The 15,306-nt window shown below is 45.4% G+C and overlaps 1 protein-coding gene across 2 annotated transcripts in view; it reads left to right on the forward strand.

The window, feature by feature from the left end:
- MGST1 (microsomal glutathione S-transferase 1) overlaps positions 1 to 14,707 on the forward strand; it is a 163,872-nt gene extending 149,165 nt beyond the window's left edge. For both annotated transcript variants that reach the window (XM_085652667.1, XM_085652668.1), the window contains exon 4: positions 14,149 to 14,707. In XM_085652667.1, the coding sequence (XP_085508793.1) occupies positions 14,149 to 14,395 (247 nt within the window). In that variant the 3' untranslated portion in view covers positions 14,396 to 14,707. The remainder of the gene's footprint in view (positions 1 to 14,148) is intronic.
- Positions 14,708 to 15,306: the final 599 nt, after the last annotated feature.

Here is a 15,306-nt window from a genome sequence, read left to right on the forward strand (position 1 = left end):
ATGCTAGCCGGATACTGGGTTCTGGGTTCTGAGGTGAGTTTCTGGTACACCACAATTCACTGAGGTCCTGGGGTTCTACGCATAGTTCTGTGTATAAGCAGAATCCCTGCAACATGGCACACCTAACGTTTGGTCTATGAGTTGAAACGCCTTAGTAGTGCTTATATTAGTCCACAACACCCTCATTCTTGTTTCCGGATAACAAGTCTGACGGATTTAAACCTACCTATTTCTTTTGATATAGGTTTCTTCAAGCTTGATCATTAAAAAGGTTATTGAACCCTTGTGCTACTGATTACTTTAAGTGTAGCTTGTCCTTATGTCGGTAGAAATTGCGGCGCATAGCCGTGCAGCTCTGAAACGTCATTTGACGCAGTATGGGGTGCCGGACACTGGTATGAACGTCATCTTTGTGGTGGGAGCCGATGCGGCTCATCCTTATGAGTTATTCTACTCTTGGGTGACGATTCCGGCTGTGAGTGAGGACGATAATACCTTTCATTCTTACACTGCCACTGCCATGCCAGCGAACTATACGCCGTATAGGACACAGGAAATACCTATATCTGCTTGGCAGCATCATATTTGGTTTAATGGCGCCCTTCCCCATGTGGTTATACCGCTGAGAATGGGCCCTTTATCAATTGCAGGGGCCACTTGGCCGGTACTAGCCGGATTTACGCCTCATCCCCGTTACCTCACGGTGACGGTGGCTGAGTTGCGTGTACTACACACTGCCCTTATTACAGTATATAGGGCGTTAGTGCAGTACGTGTCACGCAATATGCAGGCGGGGGCACCTGCTGTTGCGGGACAACCTACTGACCACCACGCGGTGGTCATTAGTCCTGTTATGGTTAATTCTGTTATGGGCAAGCGCCCCCAAACTAGGGATGATTTCCCCTTTTGGCTTGCTGAAAAATTTGACCAAATAGAAGCGGTATACCCGAATACATCTCCTGTGGAGAAACACAGGATCCTTACCATTAGTTTGCCTAAAGACTTTGTCCCCGACATTGATGATTGTGTAAACTGGGGCAAGGTCTTTGCAGCGACGTACTCGCAGTGCTTTGGCACTCCGTCTATGTCGGTACTACCCTCCGTTATTAAGCGTGTTCAAGATAACCACGGTGCGGAGTCTGCGGTAGAATTAGGAATGCGGCTCCTCGGACAGTTTGACCTGGTGGCTTCCATGATGATGTGTAACCTTAAGGGTGATGCTATGCAGTTCCAAGTTCGTAATGAACTGAAGAAAGTTGCTGATGAGGATTAGCCGCGGGAATTTGCGAAAATAATCTCGTCTGCGTACAGAGATTTGGGTCGTAGCTCTATAGGAGTTAAACCTGTGGTCAAAACTCCCGAGATTAAGCAGCAGGGTAAGGCGGAAGCCTCTGGTAAGGATGACCGTCCAAGCTTTCCGAAACAAAATTGGCGGTCAAAACAACAGGGAAAGCAGCAGCAGAAACAGGGTTCTCGGCCTGCCTCTCCCGTTCAGTCAGGTAGTGAACGCACTTATGATCTACGAGATCGTGCTACTATTAAGTCTCCTGATAGATTTCAGGTTTCTGAACAACGTTCTCCTCGTTCTTCACAGGAAACATCGGCTTCACAGTCCGGTGGCGGAGGCGGTGGCAGAGGTCGGGGTGCTCCACAACCACGTGACCAGCCCCGACAGACTGAGGGTAAAGGCAAGCAGGACGAATTTGCACGACAAAGACCCCCGTTTCAGAAGAAGAAAGTGGCGGCTCTGACGGCAAGGTATGCCTCAGATAGTGCGGACACAGCTTCGGAACCGGACATGGGCGCTGACGCTCCTGGACAGCGCAGCGGAAATTACCATAGTCCGTCAAGCTCTGCGTCCATTTCTGGCGGTGACAGCAACTGATATATTGGTTACTGTTGAAACAGCTGACACCAGAGTGGCTCCCCCTGACAGACTTTATGAAATAGTCTTACTAATTGAGGGTGACATACAACGTACAATAAAAGGGATTTTTTGGGATAATCTGACTACCACCTATGATATCCTCCTAGCGGAGGCAGATTGGCCCCCAGCTTTCATTTTAGAAGCTCCTAGAGGGGAGGAGGTAATCCTCCCGTCCTTTGCGCACACAGTGCCTAAGGACCAGGCTGAAGTGTACGCTGAGGAGTGGGCGCTGGCGCTTGCGCCGGCGGTGTATCGTACTCAGGTGGGATGGGACCGGTTGTCCCCCTGCCATGAGATTCCATTGCGGTCTATGCCCCAGCCTCAACCCCAATATCCCATGCGTCGTGAAGCTAGGCCACACGTCGCGGCGATCCTTGAACAATTGGAATATCAGGGTGTAATTGAAACTTGTGTGTCCCCTATGAATAACCCTTTATTCACTGTAACGAAGCCTGACGGCTCGTACCGTTTAGTTTTGGATTACCGGCACCTAAATTCCCATTGCCGGACCTGCGCGGTACAAAATACACACAGCTCGGCTCTTGTCGACAGTCTCGTGCGTAAAAGATTTAAAACGACACTTGACATTTCCAATGGCTTTTTTAGCCACAACCTGTCCACACTGAGTAGCCAGTGGACGGCGTTTACTTCGGGCGGCAAGCAAAAACAGTTTACGAGATTGGCCATGGGCTACAAAAATAGCCCTGGCGTCTTCTCCGCTCGCGTGGTTTCTCTCTTAGAAAGAATAGACCCCGACGCATACTCCTATGTTGACGATATCTACCTCACGGATGATGAGCTGATGCCACATCTGTCTCGAGTCGACAATATTATAGTGAGTTTTGCTGACTATGGCTACAAATTCAATTTTGCGAAGTCTCACATTGCGGAATATACAGTGTTGTTTTTGGGCTACGAGCTCAACAATGAAGGTAAGGGACTGGCTCCCCACTTTCTGGAGAAGTGCGCATGCTTGCGTGCTCCTACAACGCTGAAGAAATTACAATCTCTGCTGGGCTTTCTGAATTTCGGACGTACGTATATTCCTGATTATGCCCAGCGTATCAAGCCGCTTTACGCCTTGGTACAACCTTCTTTTTCGAAGTCTAGCTGGCAGCTAGAACACTCTGCTATTTTACAGTCTTTACAGGCTGATCTTCTTGCTTCACAGTACTTGCTGACGCGTGATAACCGCACTAACCTGGTAATAAGAATAGTACCAGGCGCCGTGGGTTTCACGTATTTGACGTTTAATGAGGGCGATACAGTCCCCATTGCGTATAAATCACACTTGTACACCTCTGCTGAATTACGTTTTTCCACGGTCGAGAAAGTTCTGACTGCTGTACAGATGGCGATCCTTAAGGAACGCGCACTGTCGCATGGGAAACAGATTCTGGTTGTAACACCGTATCCTGCCCTGGAGGCAGTGACTAAAGCAAGTGTACCAAATTCTAAAGCTTTGCATCCACGGTGGATACAATGGGCCACAACTCTGACGTCGCCAGACGTCACTTATATCTTTGACGCCTCATTACAGACTCACGAGTACTTGCAGTATGAATTCGTTCATCCGGCTCCTCTGTCTTTGCGCCCGCTCGTAGAATACCATTGTGTCATATACACTGACGGCTCGGCGCAGCCCGCGATTGGATCAAAGCACGCTTATTCTGCGGCTTGCGCAATTGTCGTAGGTACATTCGTAAATGGTGAGTTCCAATCTGATGCAGTGCATACGCAGTCATTGGGTGATTGTACCGCGCAATTGGCGGAGCTTCGGGCTCTGGTGCTTGCACTGGAGTTTGCTGATCCCCGAGTCACGACTCTTATAGTGAGTAACTCTTTTTATTGTGTCCAGTCCTACAATGATAACTTACACTTCTGGTCTCAAAATGATTATCGAGATACCAAAGGTAGCACAATTAAGCATAAACTGCTTTGGGTTCGAGTGGCAGACTTTAAAGACCGTCTCCCTCTCGTGAATGTTATTCACACTCTTGGTCACCAACGACTTGGTGTCCAGGCTGTCGGTAACAGCTTGGCTGACGAGGCAGCAAAAACCGCAGTGGCTACATACTTAGTGGCAGCAGTTACAAGATCCAAAAGTAAGATTGATGATGACATCTTAGCAGCTATTGCTGCTACAGAGAAGGGAAGTGATTACCCGAAGGGTTTTCCTTCTCGTTATTTTTATAATTTAAGTCCTGATAACGTCCCGTTAGTGAGGATTAACGACGTTGGTGACAGAATTATTCCCAACGCGGACTGCAGACCAGCTCTGATACTAGCAGCGCACGAGGGGTTGGCGTCAGCCCACGCCGGCGTGTCCGCTACTATATCTCTGTTACAACAACGTTACTGGTGGTTTGGTTTATATAAACAAGCGCGCGCTTACGTTCTTGATTGTGACATTTGCCAACAGATTAAACCTTCTACTGTTGCGCGCCCACCACAAACACAGTTGTACATATCAAGTAAGCCATTTGGTTGTGTTTATTTAGATCACTGCGGTCCTTTTTCTTCTGATACTGCGTACAAGTATATCTTGGTTGCAGTGGATTCGTGCACACGTTTTCTTTGGGTATGGCCACAAAGGAGTGCTGACTCGCGGACTGTCATCAGGGATTTGCGTGTCTTTGTGGGAACTTTTGCGTGTGGTACCTTCCATTCTGATCAGGGCCCTGCGTTCGCCTCAAAGGCTTACAAGGAGGCTATGAGAAATTTGGGGGTCCTAGTCAAATTTTCGTCCCCCTACCGACCTGAGGGTAATAGTGTGGTGGAGCAAATGAACCGTGACTTAAAGCAATCATTGACAGCACGTGTTTTAGGCACAGGCCGGAACTGGCTAGCCCATTTGTATAACGTCCAACGTGCACTTAATAATCTCCCTAGAAGGTCTCTGGGTGGGCGGACCCCATACATGATGCTCTTCGGAATCAGAATGTTTGTTCCAGACCTTGATGGTCTAGACATGGCGGTGTCGACCGCACCCTTTGACGTAGATGATCACTGTGCTGTTTTGCAGACTCTACAAGAAGCCAGAGACACTCTTGCGAAGGAACATTTGCCCTCCACATCTGAAGCTGAGGTTCAGATTCCGGTAGTAGGCTGGCTACCCCGAGTTGGAGACCTGGTCCGTGAGAAGGTGGAGAACAAGAAGGAGTTCGGCCCCTCTTATCGTGCACCGGTTCCAGTGCTTGGAGTGCAGGGTACAAGAACAGTCATTTTACCTCCACTTCCTGGTCGAAAAGAAAACAGGTACATCTCTATTGACAATGTCAAACTTCAGCGAGTGGCCGATACTTCTTAGTCTGACTCCAGCAGTTTCATGCTAGACGATGCAAAGAAATTCAATGTTGGTTCCTGCTTCTACCACCTGGTCTGATGTTGCCATCGAGATGCAGTCAGTTACTGATCCCCTGTTAATACCACCGGCTGGTGGTCTACCCGACGAGACTGAGTATGCTTATCCTACAAATGGTCACTCGCCTGTTTTACAATCTACGGCGCTTGACCAGTCCCGTTTCTCCTTTGACACTCACTCATTGCCCTCCACTCCCCCTTCGAACATTGCTGTTTTTGCCTAGTTGGTTTAAAAGACATTTTTTGGTTACCCCTTGGACATACATCTGGCTGTTGCTTTTCAGTATTTTTTTGTTTATGTCCATTGGATTCGTAATAGTGTTTTTCCGTCTGGTGGATGGCCACTATCTCAAAGAGAGATCAACAATTAGACTTATCAATGGAACTTTGGCCCCCCACTCCTCGTCCCACATCATGAAAAGGGACCAGACTTTTGTGAATATTACTGCCTGGCCCGTCTTGGATGGAATCGCGTGGGATGCTGTTAAATTTCAAATTCATGGGCCTACAGAGGTCATTAATGTACCTAATGTATTTCGTGTTTCTATGGGTGATGTGGTTAAGCAGAACATACGTTCTGATGATTGGGATGTTCACGCCATTGAAGCACTGTTTTCAGATTTGAAATATTATGCCGCTTTTGATGCTGAAGATTTGTATGAGAATGCCGCTAATTATGCGGAACAGTATTGTTTTCAGCATTATGGCAATCACTTTCTGCATAAAGCAAACACTTTTCGTAATTTTGTAAATTTTACCCAATGGGAACACTGTCCCACCCCCTCTTTCGGCAGTTCACCTACATTAGTTGATAAGTATACTTATTTTACTGATTTCAGTGTTTCCGACCCGGCATCCTTTTATTTTAAGGTTATGCCTGAATCTGCCTCGAAGGTTAGACTGACACACACCAAATTACTTTATTCTAAATCCTTTATGGATGAGTTGTCAATCAAAGGTTATGATCTATGGAAGGCTACTATTGATCTTAAGTCGGTTTGGGGTTCCAAACCGTGGCAGGTTCAGGGAACTGAAGCTTTACATCGTGCCTGTCTCGTACCGAATCATATGTTGTTTTTGAATTCAACCATCTTCCAAACCACCTGTTTCGGATTGGCCACTTCTAAAAAACTAAATTCCCCTTCTGTGCCGGATCTGGGCGCTTACCCCAATTGGGATAACCACACAGATCTGTCCCTACCTGCTTTGCAGTCATTGGTTTCTAATGCCTCTTTCAATATTTCAAAATGTAGTAGTGAAGGATGGTTAATTTGGCAAAGCAGTTCCGATACCTGTCAACGTCGTTTTCTAGGTCTGAAACCGGGGTATACGCAGCAACGCGTAGACCCTCGGTTTGAGTCGTCTCATACAGTAACTACCTACTCTGTAGGGAAATTATGTCAGTCCTGGCTGCGACATTCCACCTTGGCTTCTGTCAAAGTTCATTTATCAAGATTACATGACAAAATAGATTTGAATGATGTTGTTAAAGGTCCTGTGGGTGGCAGATCAAAAAGATGGGCGGATGCTATTTACAACGAAGTATGGAAGTTGTCGCAAATTGAGGCGGCTTCCCGATTGAGAGCTATTGATCAAGCCAATATGGAAAAGGTATTGGCAGTTATTGATAACAGCATTAACACTCTTTCTTCTAGAATTTATACATTGGACAATATTGTTTCTTCAATTGTTGATATTGTACATGATGATATGTCGGTATTGTATCATGGTCAAAACCAGTTGCGTTCTGTTATGCAGTTTGCATGGACATTACAAACGTTAAAGGCAGGGAAGGTCCCCTGGGACTACCTGAATACAACATCATTATTTCTTCCCTTTAACCTTACTGACAAACAGCAGTTCATGTCCATGAAGGATGCTACATATTCATTGTTACATATTGAAAAATTGGAGCTGTTACCTTTCTCTGTGGCGGAATTGGATTCAGCCGTGTGGTTATTACATGGGTTGATCACTCTCCCGTTCGCGCTTTTTAAATTTACGTCCTGTATGAAACACTATGCTCTGGGAAGATATGAACAGCTGGGTACCGCTTTCATACATGAGGTTTGGTCCCTTCCCTTTACGCATAGATGTACAAGAGACGGTACTGAGGTTTATCTGAAAGGTGAGGAATGTACAACGACCCCTGATCATTCTGTAGTATGTAGGCACATTCAGTTGCACGGTGCTTGTAATATACACGCCCCGAATTTGGCCTGCGTCCTCAAAGGTATCCCGGTGCCAGCGATTACACCATCTTTCACGCTGCTTGCAAACGGTAGTTATTTGATTTTGAATAATGAAGCTTGCTGCGAGATGTTAGTGGGAATCCCATATATAGTAACTGTGTCGCAGAGAGTAGTCTGCTGCAATAATGTTCTATTTCCACCCCCGCATGGGCGGCTGGATGTTTCCATCTGGCCTTCGATTCCGACCTTGAAAGCAGAGTTCAACAAGATGAGCAGAATAAGAGCTCTATTGTCCCAAAAGGAGGTGCCATTGACTTCCTCCCGTGAAACATTTGTCCTTCACGTGGCAAATACGCGCACTGAGGTACAGGCGCTTTTAAATACTGACCTCCCCCTGCATTTTGGAGCTTTGATCCAAACAATTTTCAATGCCTCGTCCACAACCGGCCTGGCTCATTTTTTTAAACTTGTGGGCTCAGGCCTCGTGACCTCCTTCCAAACTATTTTTGGTGTGATTCCGGCATTTTTTCATTCTATTTTCTCGAGCGTCTTTGGAGGTGTTCCGCTGATTCTGGCACTGGTGGCAGGTGTGCTGCTTTTACTTTTCATACTACGGAATGGCTGCTCTTTCTGTGCCACACGACAGCCTGTCCCGTCTGCATCTTCTTCGTGACAGGATGCTTGACTATTATGGTACGCTGCCATTGGCGACTTTGAGCCTGGCGTATGGATTATCCTTCCGGTATTCCTACTTCACCTGCGTGCAACCTGTCTTTCACTGCCTAGATTGTCCCTTTGAATGGCCTCTGGATTTGTGCTTAACCAACACGGTGTCTCCGGTGCCGGATTATGATCGACTGATGAGGCCCTTAGTGTCTCACGAGTTTGCCTGTTCTGGTGTTCGGATTATGGCCTGTGGTGCGGTGCATGGTATCCTGGGTAATTGGGACATCGCAAAGGCTGCCTATGACTTCTTGGATATGAGCTATCTGGAGGAACAATTCGGTTGCCCTCTGAACGTGCTAGACGCTCCGCTTATTGAAGATCATGTATGTTCCTTTTCTTTACTTAATTGGATGGCTGAGACTTTTAGTGGCTCTGCGAACGATTTCTTGTTGGAAGCAGTGGCCACGTATGCTGCATATACGTTCATGGATTGAGTGAACTGTCGTCCACTATGTTTTTGCACCAATGTCTTGAACATTACCTGTGCCTTTGGCCTGCTACCCGGCGCAGCATTTCTTTTTATTTTTTTCTCTTCCCGTTTGAGGTTTTTTGATTTTTTCTCCCCTTTTCATTTTTCATTTTTTCAGACTTTGCCAAAACTGAAACTTTTTTAATTGAATACGCCTTGTTCTGCTCTGTCGAAACTGCACTCTGCGTTCTCTATTTTCTTGCCTACTGGATAGTGCTTCGATCAAGGGGGCATGTAGTAAGGTCTCCCTTAATACGTACATACATTGTTAAGTTAGCATAACCACGTTAGATGTCAGAAAGCCATCTTGCTGCTTTTGCGCACGACACTGCGTTTACATGTTATTGCTTAAACAAACTGCTGACTCGAGCTTTGCCTCACACGAGAGCAATCTGTTGTTACCATCCAGAGCTCTGCGCAGCGACCTTGGTCTGTACATGATGTGACAAACAGTCTGGGTTGTTAGACAATGCATGTTTTCCACTCTAGGTTGATCGACCCACTATGTAGCCATAACACACAGGCAGCTGCAAATACCTGAAAGTTGGTGCTTTTAATATTGCAGACATCATGTTTAATATTCAGACCGAAGACGAGCCTTCCTGCGAGAAGACTCCTGATGCTCCTGTGATGTGATTTCACTAAGCTGACCTTTGAGGTATGGGGTCCCCTATTCAAGCCTAAGAGACCTTCTATTAGCATAATAATAATATTAGCTTCTTAGTAAAGGGAAGGTGGTAGTATCCACTGTCATTATAACATGATCACCCCTTTTATATTCTATGGTATTGTAACGATGCTGATGGTTTTGATTCTAATCATTTGTCTGCTTGTATTAGCCAAAGTACTGCATCTTAGAACACGTGGTCTATAAAAATAAACTCTTTTTATTTTCACCGTGTCTCTGTTGATTCTTGTTGTGGACTGATGTGAGAATAATATACGAACAGGTATTTCCGATTCCCACCATTCCTGAGAGTACACTGAGTAGCTTGTTCTGGGTTGTCTTTTCATTGGGATCTCTGAGCCAAGTCTCGGATAACGAATGGGACACTTATGCTAGCCGGATACTTGGTTCTGGGTTCTGAGGTGAGTTTCTGGTACACCACAATTCACTGAGGTCCTGGGGTTCTACGCATAGTTCTGTGTATAAGCAGAATCCCTGCAACAACAGTGAGAAGGCCCTAAAAGCTATTTTCACATTGCAGGGTTAGCTGTTCCATAGGAAAGCATTGGTATCCAAAATTAACTATAACAATGTATCTCAGCCTAGGAACCAGCTACAAAGTTCATTCTTGGGATTTTTTCAAAACTCTATTACAAATCCAATTAATTGGCAAAGTCCCATTTCTACTAAATATTTTACAAAAGGTACTTTTAAAAGGGCACCTTTTTACCAGCTTAAAGCCACTAGAACCCTATTTGCATGAGCTTCCAACTGTCACCCTGGAGTTGAATAGCCCCTTTAATGAGGTGTGAACTTAATTAACTTCAAAGCGGCCCACCCTGTCCCTGACGGATATAGCTAGCACCTGGCCCTGCCCCCTCCTTTGTCTGTCTAGTCAGCCAGGCACCAATCCCAGTAGGAGAGGGACTGCCCTCAGAACCGGGTTTGAGTTACAGCAGAGGAAGGGTTGCTCATTTCCCTGGCAACATCTCTAGGGTGAGCACAGAAGCTCTGCACAGGTGATAGAAGGTTCCGCTATGTTGGATTTAGGTAATGAGGGGCACTGTGGAATTGTTTGCTGTAGGGCACATAGAAACTGAAAAAGTGGGTTGGGTTACCTCTGGGATCATTTTCCCTTCTGGTTTGGGATGGCCCAGGTGTAAACCACCCCCCCCCAACCCACAGGCTAGTGCCAGGCATAAATACATGAATGTGACATCCCTGGGCACCCCTCTTCAGCACACTACTGGACCTGGGGAAGACAAAGGACTGCTTTTAGACTTGTGAGGAGACCTGAAAAGCTGGACTTCTCCTACTTGTACCCAGGACAATGAAGTGGACTCCAAGTGTCAGCTGGCTGACCACCTGTTAAGCTACTGGGATACAACAATCTGCTAGAAGCCCTTTTTCCAACTGGACCTGCCCTGAACTCTTCTGTGGCTTTTGCTGGAATAAGTCTTGACCCCCACGTGCTGTTCCTGAGGTTCTAGGTCCCTTGGGTGTTTCAAAGTGTACTCCTCCTAACACACTGAAAAACCTGACAATTGGAAATGTTTTGGCTCCAAAGACATCTGGGGATCCATGACCAACCTGCCAGGTCAAACTGATGAAGGTGCATTGCCGCAGGGCAAAAGATTCATATTGCTTCAGCTTGTAGCTTTTCTGCAGCAGCCAGACCATTTCAGTGGGAAGACACAGAGAGGCTATTTGTCCTTGTGGATCCTGTTTGGCTACAACTTTCAGCCTTAAAACGCTAGAGGAATCCAAGCTCCAAAATAGTGACTAAGTCCGAAGGGGGATATCTTCACCAGGCGAAGGCGCCAAAAGTATCCAGCTAACAAGGGACCTTCCTTGAGCACAAATTTGAATTTCTTTCATTCCCAGCTTTCCTACCAAGAGTCAACTGCTTTATAAGGACCTGGTTTCGGTATGCGACCCGTGCTCCGTCGCAGTCAGCCCTAAATTGTGCTTACGTCTCCACCAAATGCAACCTGATGATCATGGCAAGTGCGTAAGGCTTTTTTGGCGCTATCTCCATTTAAAACATTTTTTAAAAACATATCTCCTATTCCCCTCATTAGATTTTTTCATTTTTAAATCATTTTGTTCATTAGATTATTCTCTAAGTTAATACATTTGAGTGGGATTTTTATTGTGTTGTGTTTTTGTCTTTTTAACTGTTTTGGTCATTCTAAATGCTTTACACATATTCTTAAATGAGGTATGTCTGCCCTGTGTTTTAGCTACCCAGGGGTTGAGCTCAGTTTTATATTACTAAAACCTTTACTGGACCTAACAAGAACAATAACATTAATAATTGTTGTGGACCACCATCCACCGCAACTAATAATCCACTTTTTAACACTCCATTTCTCCCAAAATGTGTTCTGCCCTCCTCATACCTGCTGGGAAGTGTACAGTACTGAAATACAGAGGTGCGTTTTAAAATTGCTGCAGGAGGGCTGGCCTGACTTTTGAGGTTTGGTAGGGGCCCTCACACAGGTGGGTGAAGTGTTTTATTGCACCACATGATGGTTGTGTGGGCTTCACTGTAACCTAGTGACCCCTCTCAAAATACACTCTCAGGGCAACTTCCTATTGCGGCCACAATCAGCAACCTTTCTTAACCCCTTGGCTGCGGCAGGAATTCTGCCGCAGCGCTGGGGGGGGTTTGGGGGCAGCGCGATGGCGCTGTGCTCATGACGGAGCCTCTCCGTCATGAGTCACGGTTGAGCTGTGCTCATGACGGAGTGGTTCCGTCACGACTCCGCCCACTGCGCTAATCGCCCGCACAGGCGGGGAATTAGCGCCGCGTGGGCGGAGCGGCGGCCAACGGCCGCAGCATGACGGAACCACTCCGTCATGAGCACGTGGCACCCGTGGCTCATGACGGAGTGGTTCCGTCATGAGCGGGGAAGGGGTTAAACCTCTTTGCTCCTGAACCATTAATATGACAAGAGGGCAAAGTCAACATGTTCTACGTGTTCCTTCATTTGCATTGGCCTATTCTCCCAGGCATATTATGCAATAGCCCCTTAGCAGTGTGAGGGCGCAAAATGCCATCCTGTGCAATGTATATTATAGAAAGGGCTACACAAGCATATGCACTCCAATCTGGACGACACTAATACTCCAGGGGACTCAAATGAGGCTGCTAATGCCTGCGTCAGCCCTAGAAATCTTTCTTAATCTGGCCTCACACTGGCAGCAACTGAAGTCAACTTTTTTTTGTGTGCATTTGTTTGCATTTTCGAACTGTTCTGGTAAAGGTGTAGACCAGAAGCTTTACGGAAGGTGGACTTTATGCAGTTTATCACATCAGATTTCGAGAAGTGCTTAAGATCATGATGAAGTCCTTTGTGCAAATCCATCGCCTCTACCTGCTATGTGTGGTTACATTGTTAGTGGCAAATTCAGAAAGTGGGGTGTGGTAGATGGCAGTTGGTTGCTGGGGTTAAGGACTAGGAACACATTACATGCGAAGGTCATGTCTAAGAGAGTTTGGCTGATGCGGGACATTCATCAAAAGCAGTTGCGGCTGCTCCTGCAAATCAGTATTGGGGAAAGGGGGCGAGGGAAGAGGGAGAAGGTAAAAATAAAAAAACACTTACCTGCTGGCGGGCCGCCTCTCTTCCGTCCTCCTCCCTGCTTCTGTTGGAACAGGAAGAAGAATAGGCTCCCCTAAGCCAATCAAAACACTGCAATGCAGCATTGTGATTGGTCTGAGCACTGTGGTTCAGCGCTCAGATCGGGAATGGAAACCTATGTATGTTCTCCACCCAGGCGGTAATGCTGCTTGAGTGGAGAACAGGAAAAGTGCGCATGAATGTTTGGCCGGCCCCAGAAGGCTGGCAAAACATTCATGAGTAATTAGAAGGGTGCCACCACTCCTCCTCCCTGCGCAGTCCTACCCCACAAACTTGCACCAGCATAGAAAAATAAAATGAGACTAACATCTCGTTATTATGATTTTATTTTTTCCTTTTTTTGCCGTGCTGAAAGGCAGTGGGCCGACACTCTTCCGCTTTAGTGGAGGAGCCGCCCTTGATCAAAAGTGGCAATTGTCCCATCCGCCTAATTTACAGCGCATGTAGGTCGTTTATACTGGAACTAGGGCAGCTGGGACATCTGCATCTTTTTGGTGGTTGTCCTGCATCTGCCACACTCTAAATAAGGCCCTAAGCTTACACACTTTTAGTTGTTTTTGGTGCTATTAGGGTGGACCAATTGTAAAGAAAAATGACGGGAAGAAATTATGTAGGGTAAGAGAATTTCTTTGCATAATTCATTGCATTAAATAGTTTATTGCAAGCACATAATTGAAAGCCTTGAAGGTGTTTTAATCATGCCGGTTCCTGCCATATTTTAAGCTTCGGTATGTTGTTTGTGTTTGCACCACACTTCATGCTTTCCTATATTTTTTTAAAACACCAGTTCATGACCAGTATCTCTGAAAGCGGTTCCATCTTTTCTTTAGTGCCTTCGGTCCATTATATTTATGAACACTGAAAAAATACCAATTTATTTTTCCAATAAATATAATGAACTATTACAAAGAGATGAAGGGACAATATACTCGGAATGCAAAGATATGAAAGTAATGTAATGAGAAGGGAAATGGAATATTTTACAAACAAAATGATGAGCTTTCTGATTTAGCTGTCAGAAATAAAGAGGGGAAAGCCATTTAAATGAAGCAATCTAACTTGTATCTCATTTAAACCAAGCTACAACCGTTCAGTCTGGGCTTTTTGCAATTCTGTGACCATCTCAATTAACCCAAATGCCTTGTGTGTTTGTGTAGGTGTCACCTGAATGATCTTGAGAATATCGTCCCCTTTATCGGGATCGGTTTGCTGTATGCTCTGAGCGGGCCGGATTTGTCCACTGCCTTGCTGCACTTCAGGATCTTCGCAGGATCAAGAATCTTCCACTCCATCTCATACCTGGTTCCTCTTCCACAGCCATGTAGAGGGTTGTCGTTCTTTGCTGGGCTTTTTGTGACTATTTCTATGGCTTACAGACTGCTAACAACTGGCTTGTACCTGTAGTGAATGCCATTTTACTGGATTGTGCAGCTTGCTTCGTGCATGTGCCGCATAAGGATTATTACAATATTGCATCAGTTAAAACACCTGCATTTGTGTTGATTTTGGGAGCAGAATTACTGCACAGTCCAAATCGAAACCAGCTGTCTAACAAATACTACACTATTTACTGTTGTGTGATTTTTTTTTTAATGTGAACCCAGCTTACTCAGGAGAACAGTTTTTTCATTATTCCCATGACAGTTTGTCTTTATATACCCTTACTTACTTTGCATGTTTAAAATACGTCCAAATCAATAAAGACATGTAAATGCATTGCATTATGTTTTTTTCCCCTCTTATATAACTGCTTACAAACAGGTCATCACAGATCATGTATTTGAAACATTTAATTATGTTATTAGAATTTTATTGGAATATAGATCACGGGTAAGAAATATCAAACATAATAAATAAAATAGTAAAATGGCCATATTTTAAACAACAATATTAACCTTGTCATAAAGATGGAAATTGAAGAAGAACACAATGTGATGTCACAGAACGCAAAACATGACAAGTGGTACACAAGACAATAACACAAGACCACATAAAATATGCATTGGCAAATCCAGTAGATATGGTATTTATTTTTATTAGTTGAAGTGTTTGGTAATAGTTTCATGACTTTGTGAGCGTTGCCCCCAGCTGTGCTAGAAAGGTAATCCCATAGTGAAGCGGCACGTTGAGCTACAAGAGTACAAGAGCTGGGAGTACTCTGCCTTTCCCGAACAGGCTGCCTTCCCAGAGTTAAGCTGTCCCCCCCAGTAAGTGTGGTAGAGAGGAGAGAGGATATGAAGTTTGCATTGTAACTCATGAACTTAAGAGGTTTCAATATTGGATATTAGATATTTTTGGCAAACTCACAGTATTAA

Source organism: Triturus cristatus, chromosome 4_1 (genome assembly GCF_964204655.1).
Source record: "Triturus cristatus chromosome 4_1, aTriCri1.1, whole genome shotgun sequence".
In the NCBI taxonomy this organism is placed as follows: Eukaryota; Metazoa; Chordata; class Amphibia; order Caudata; family Salamandridae; genus Triturus; species Triturus cristatus.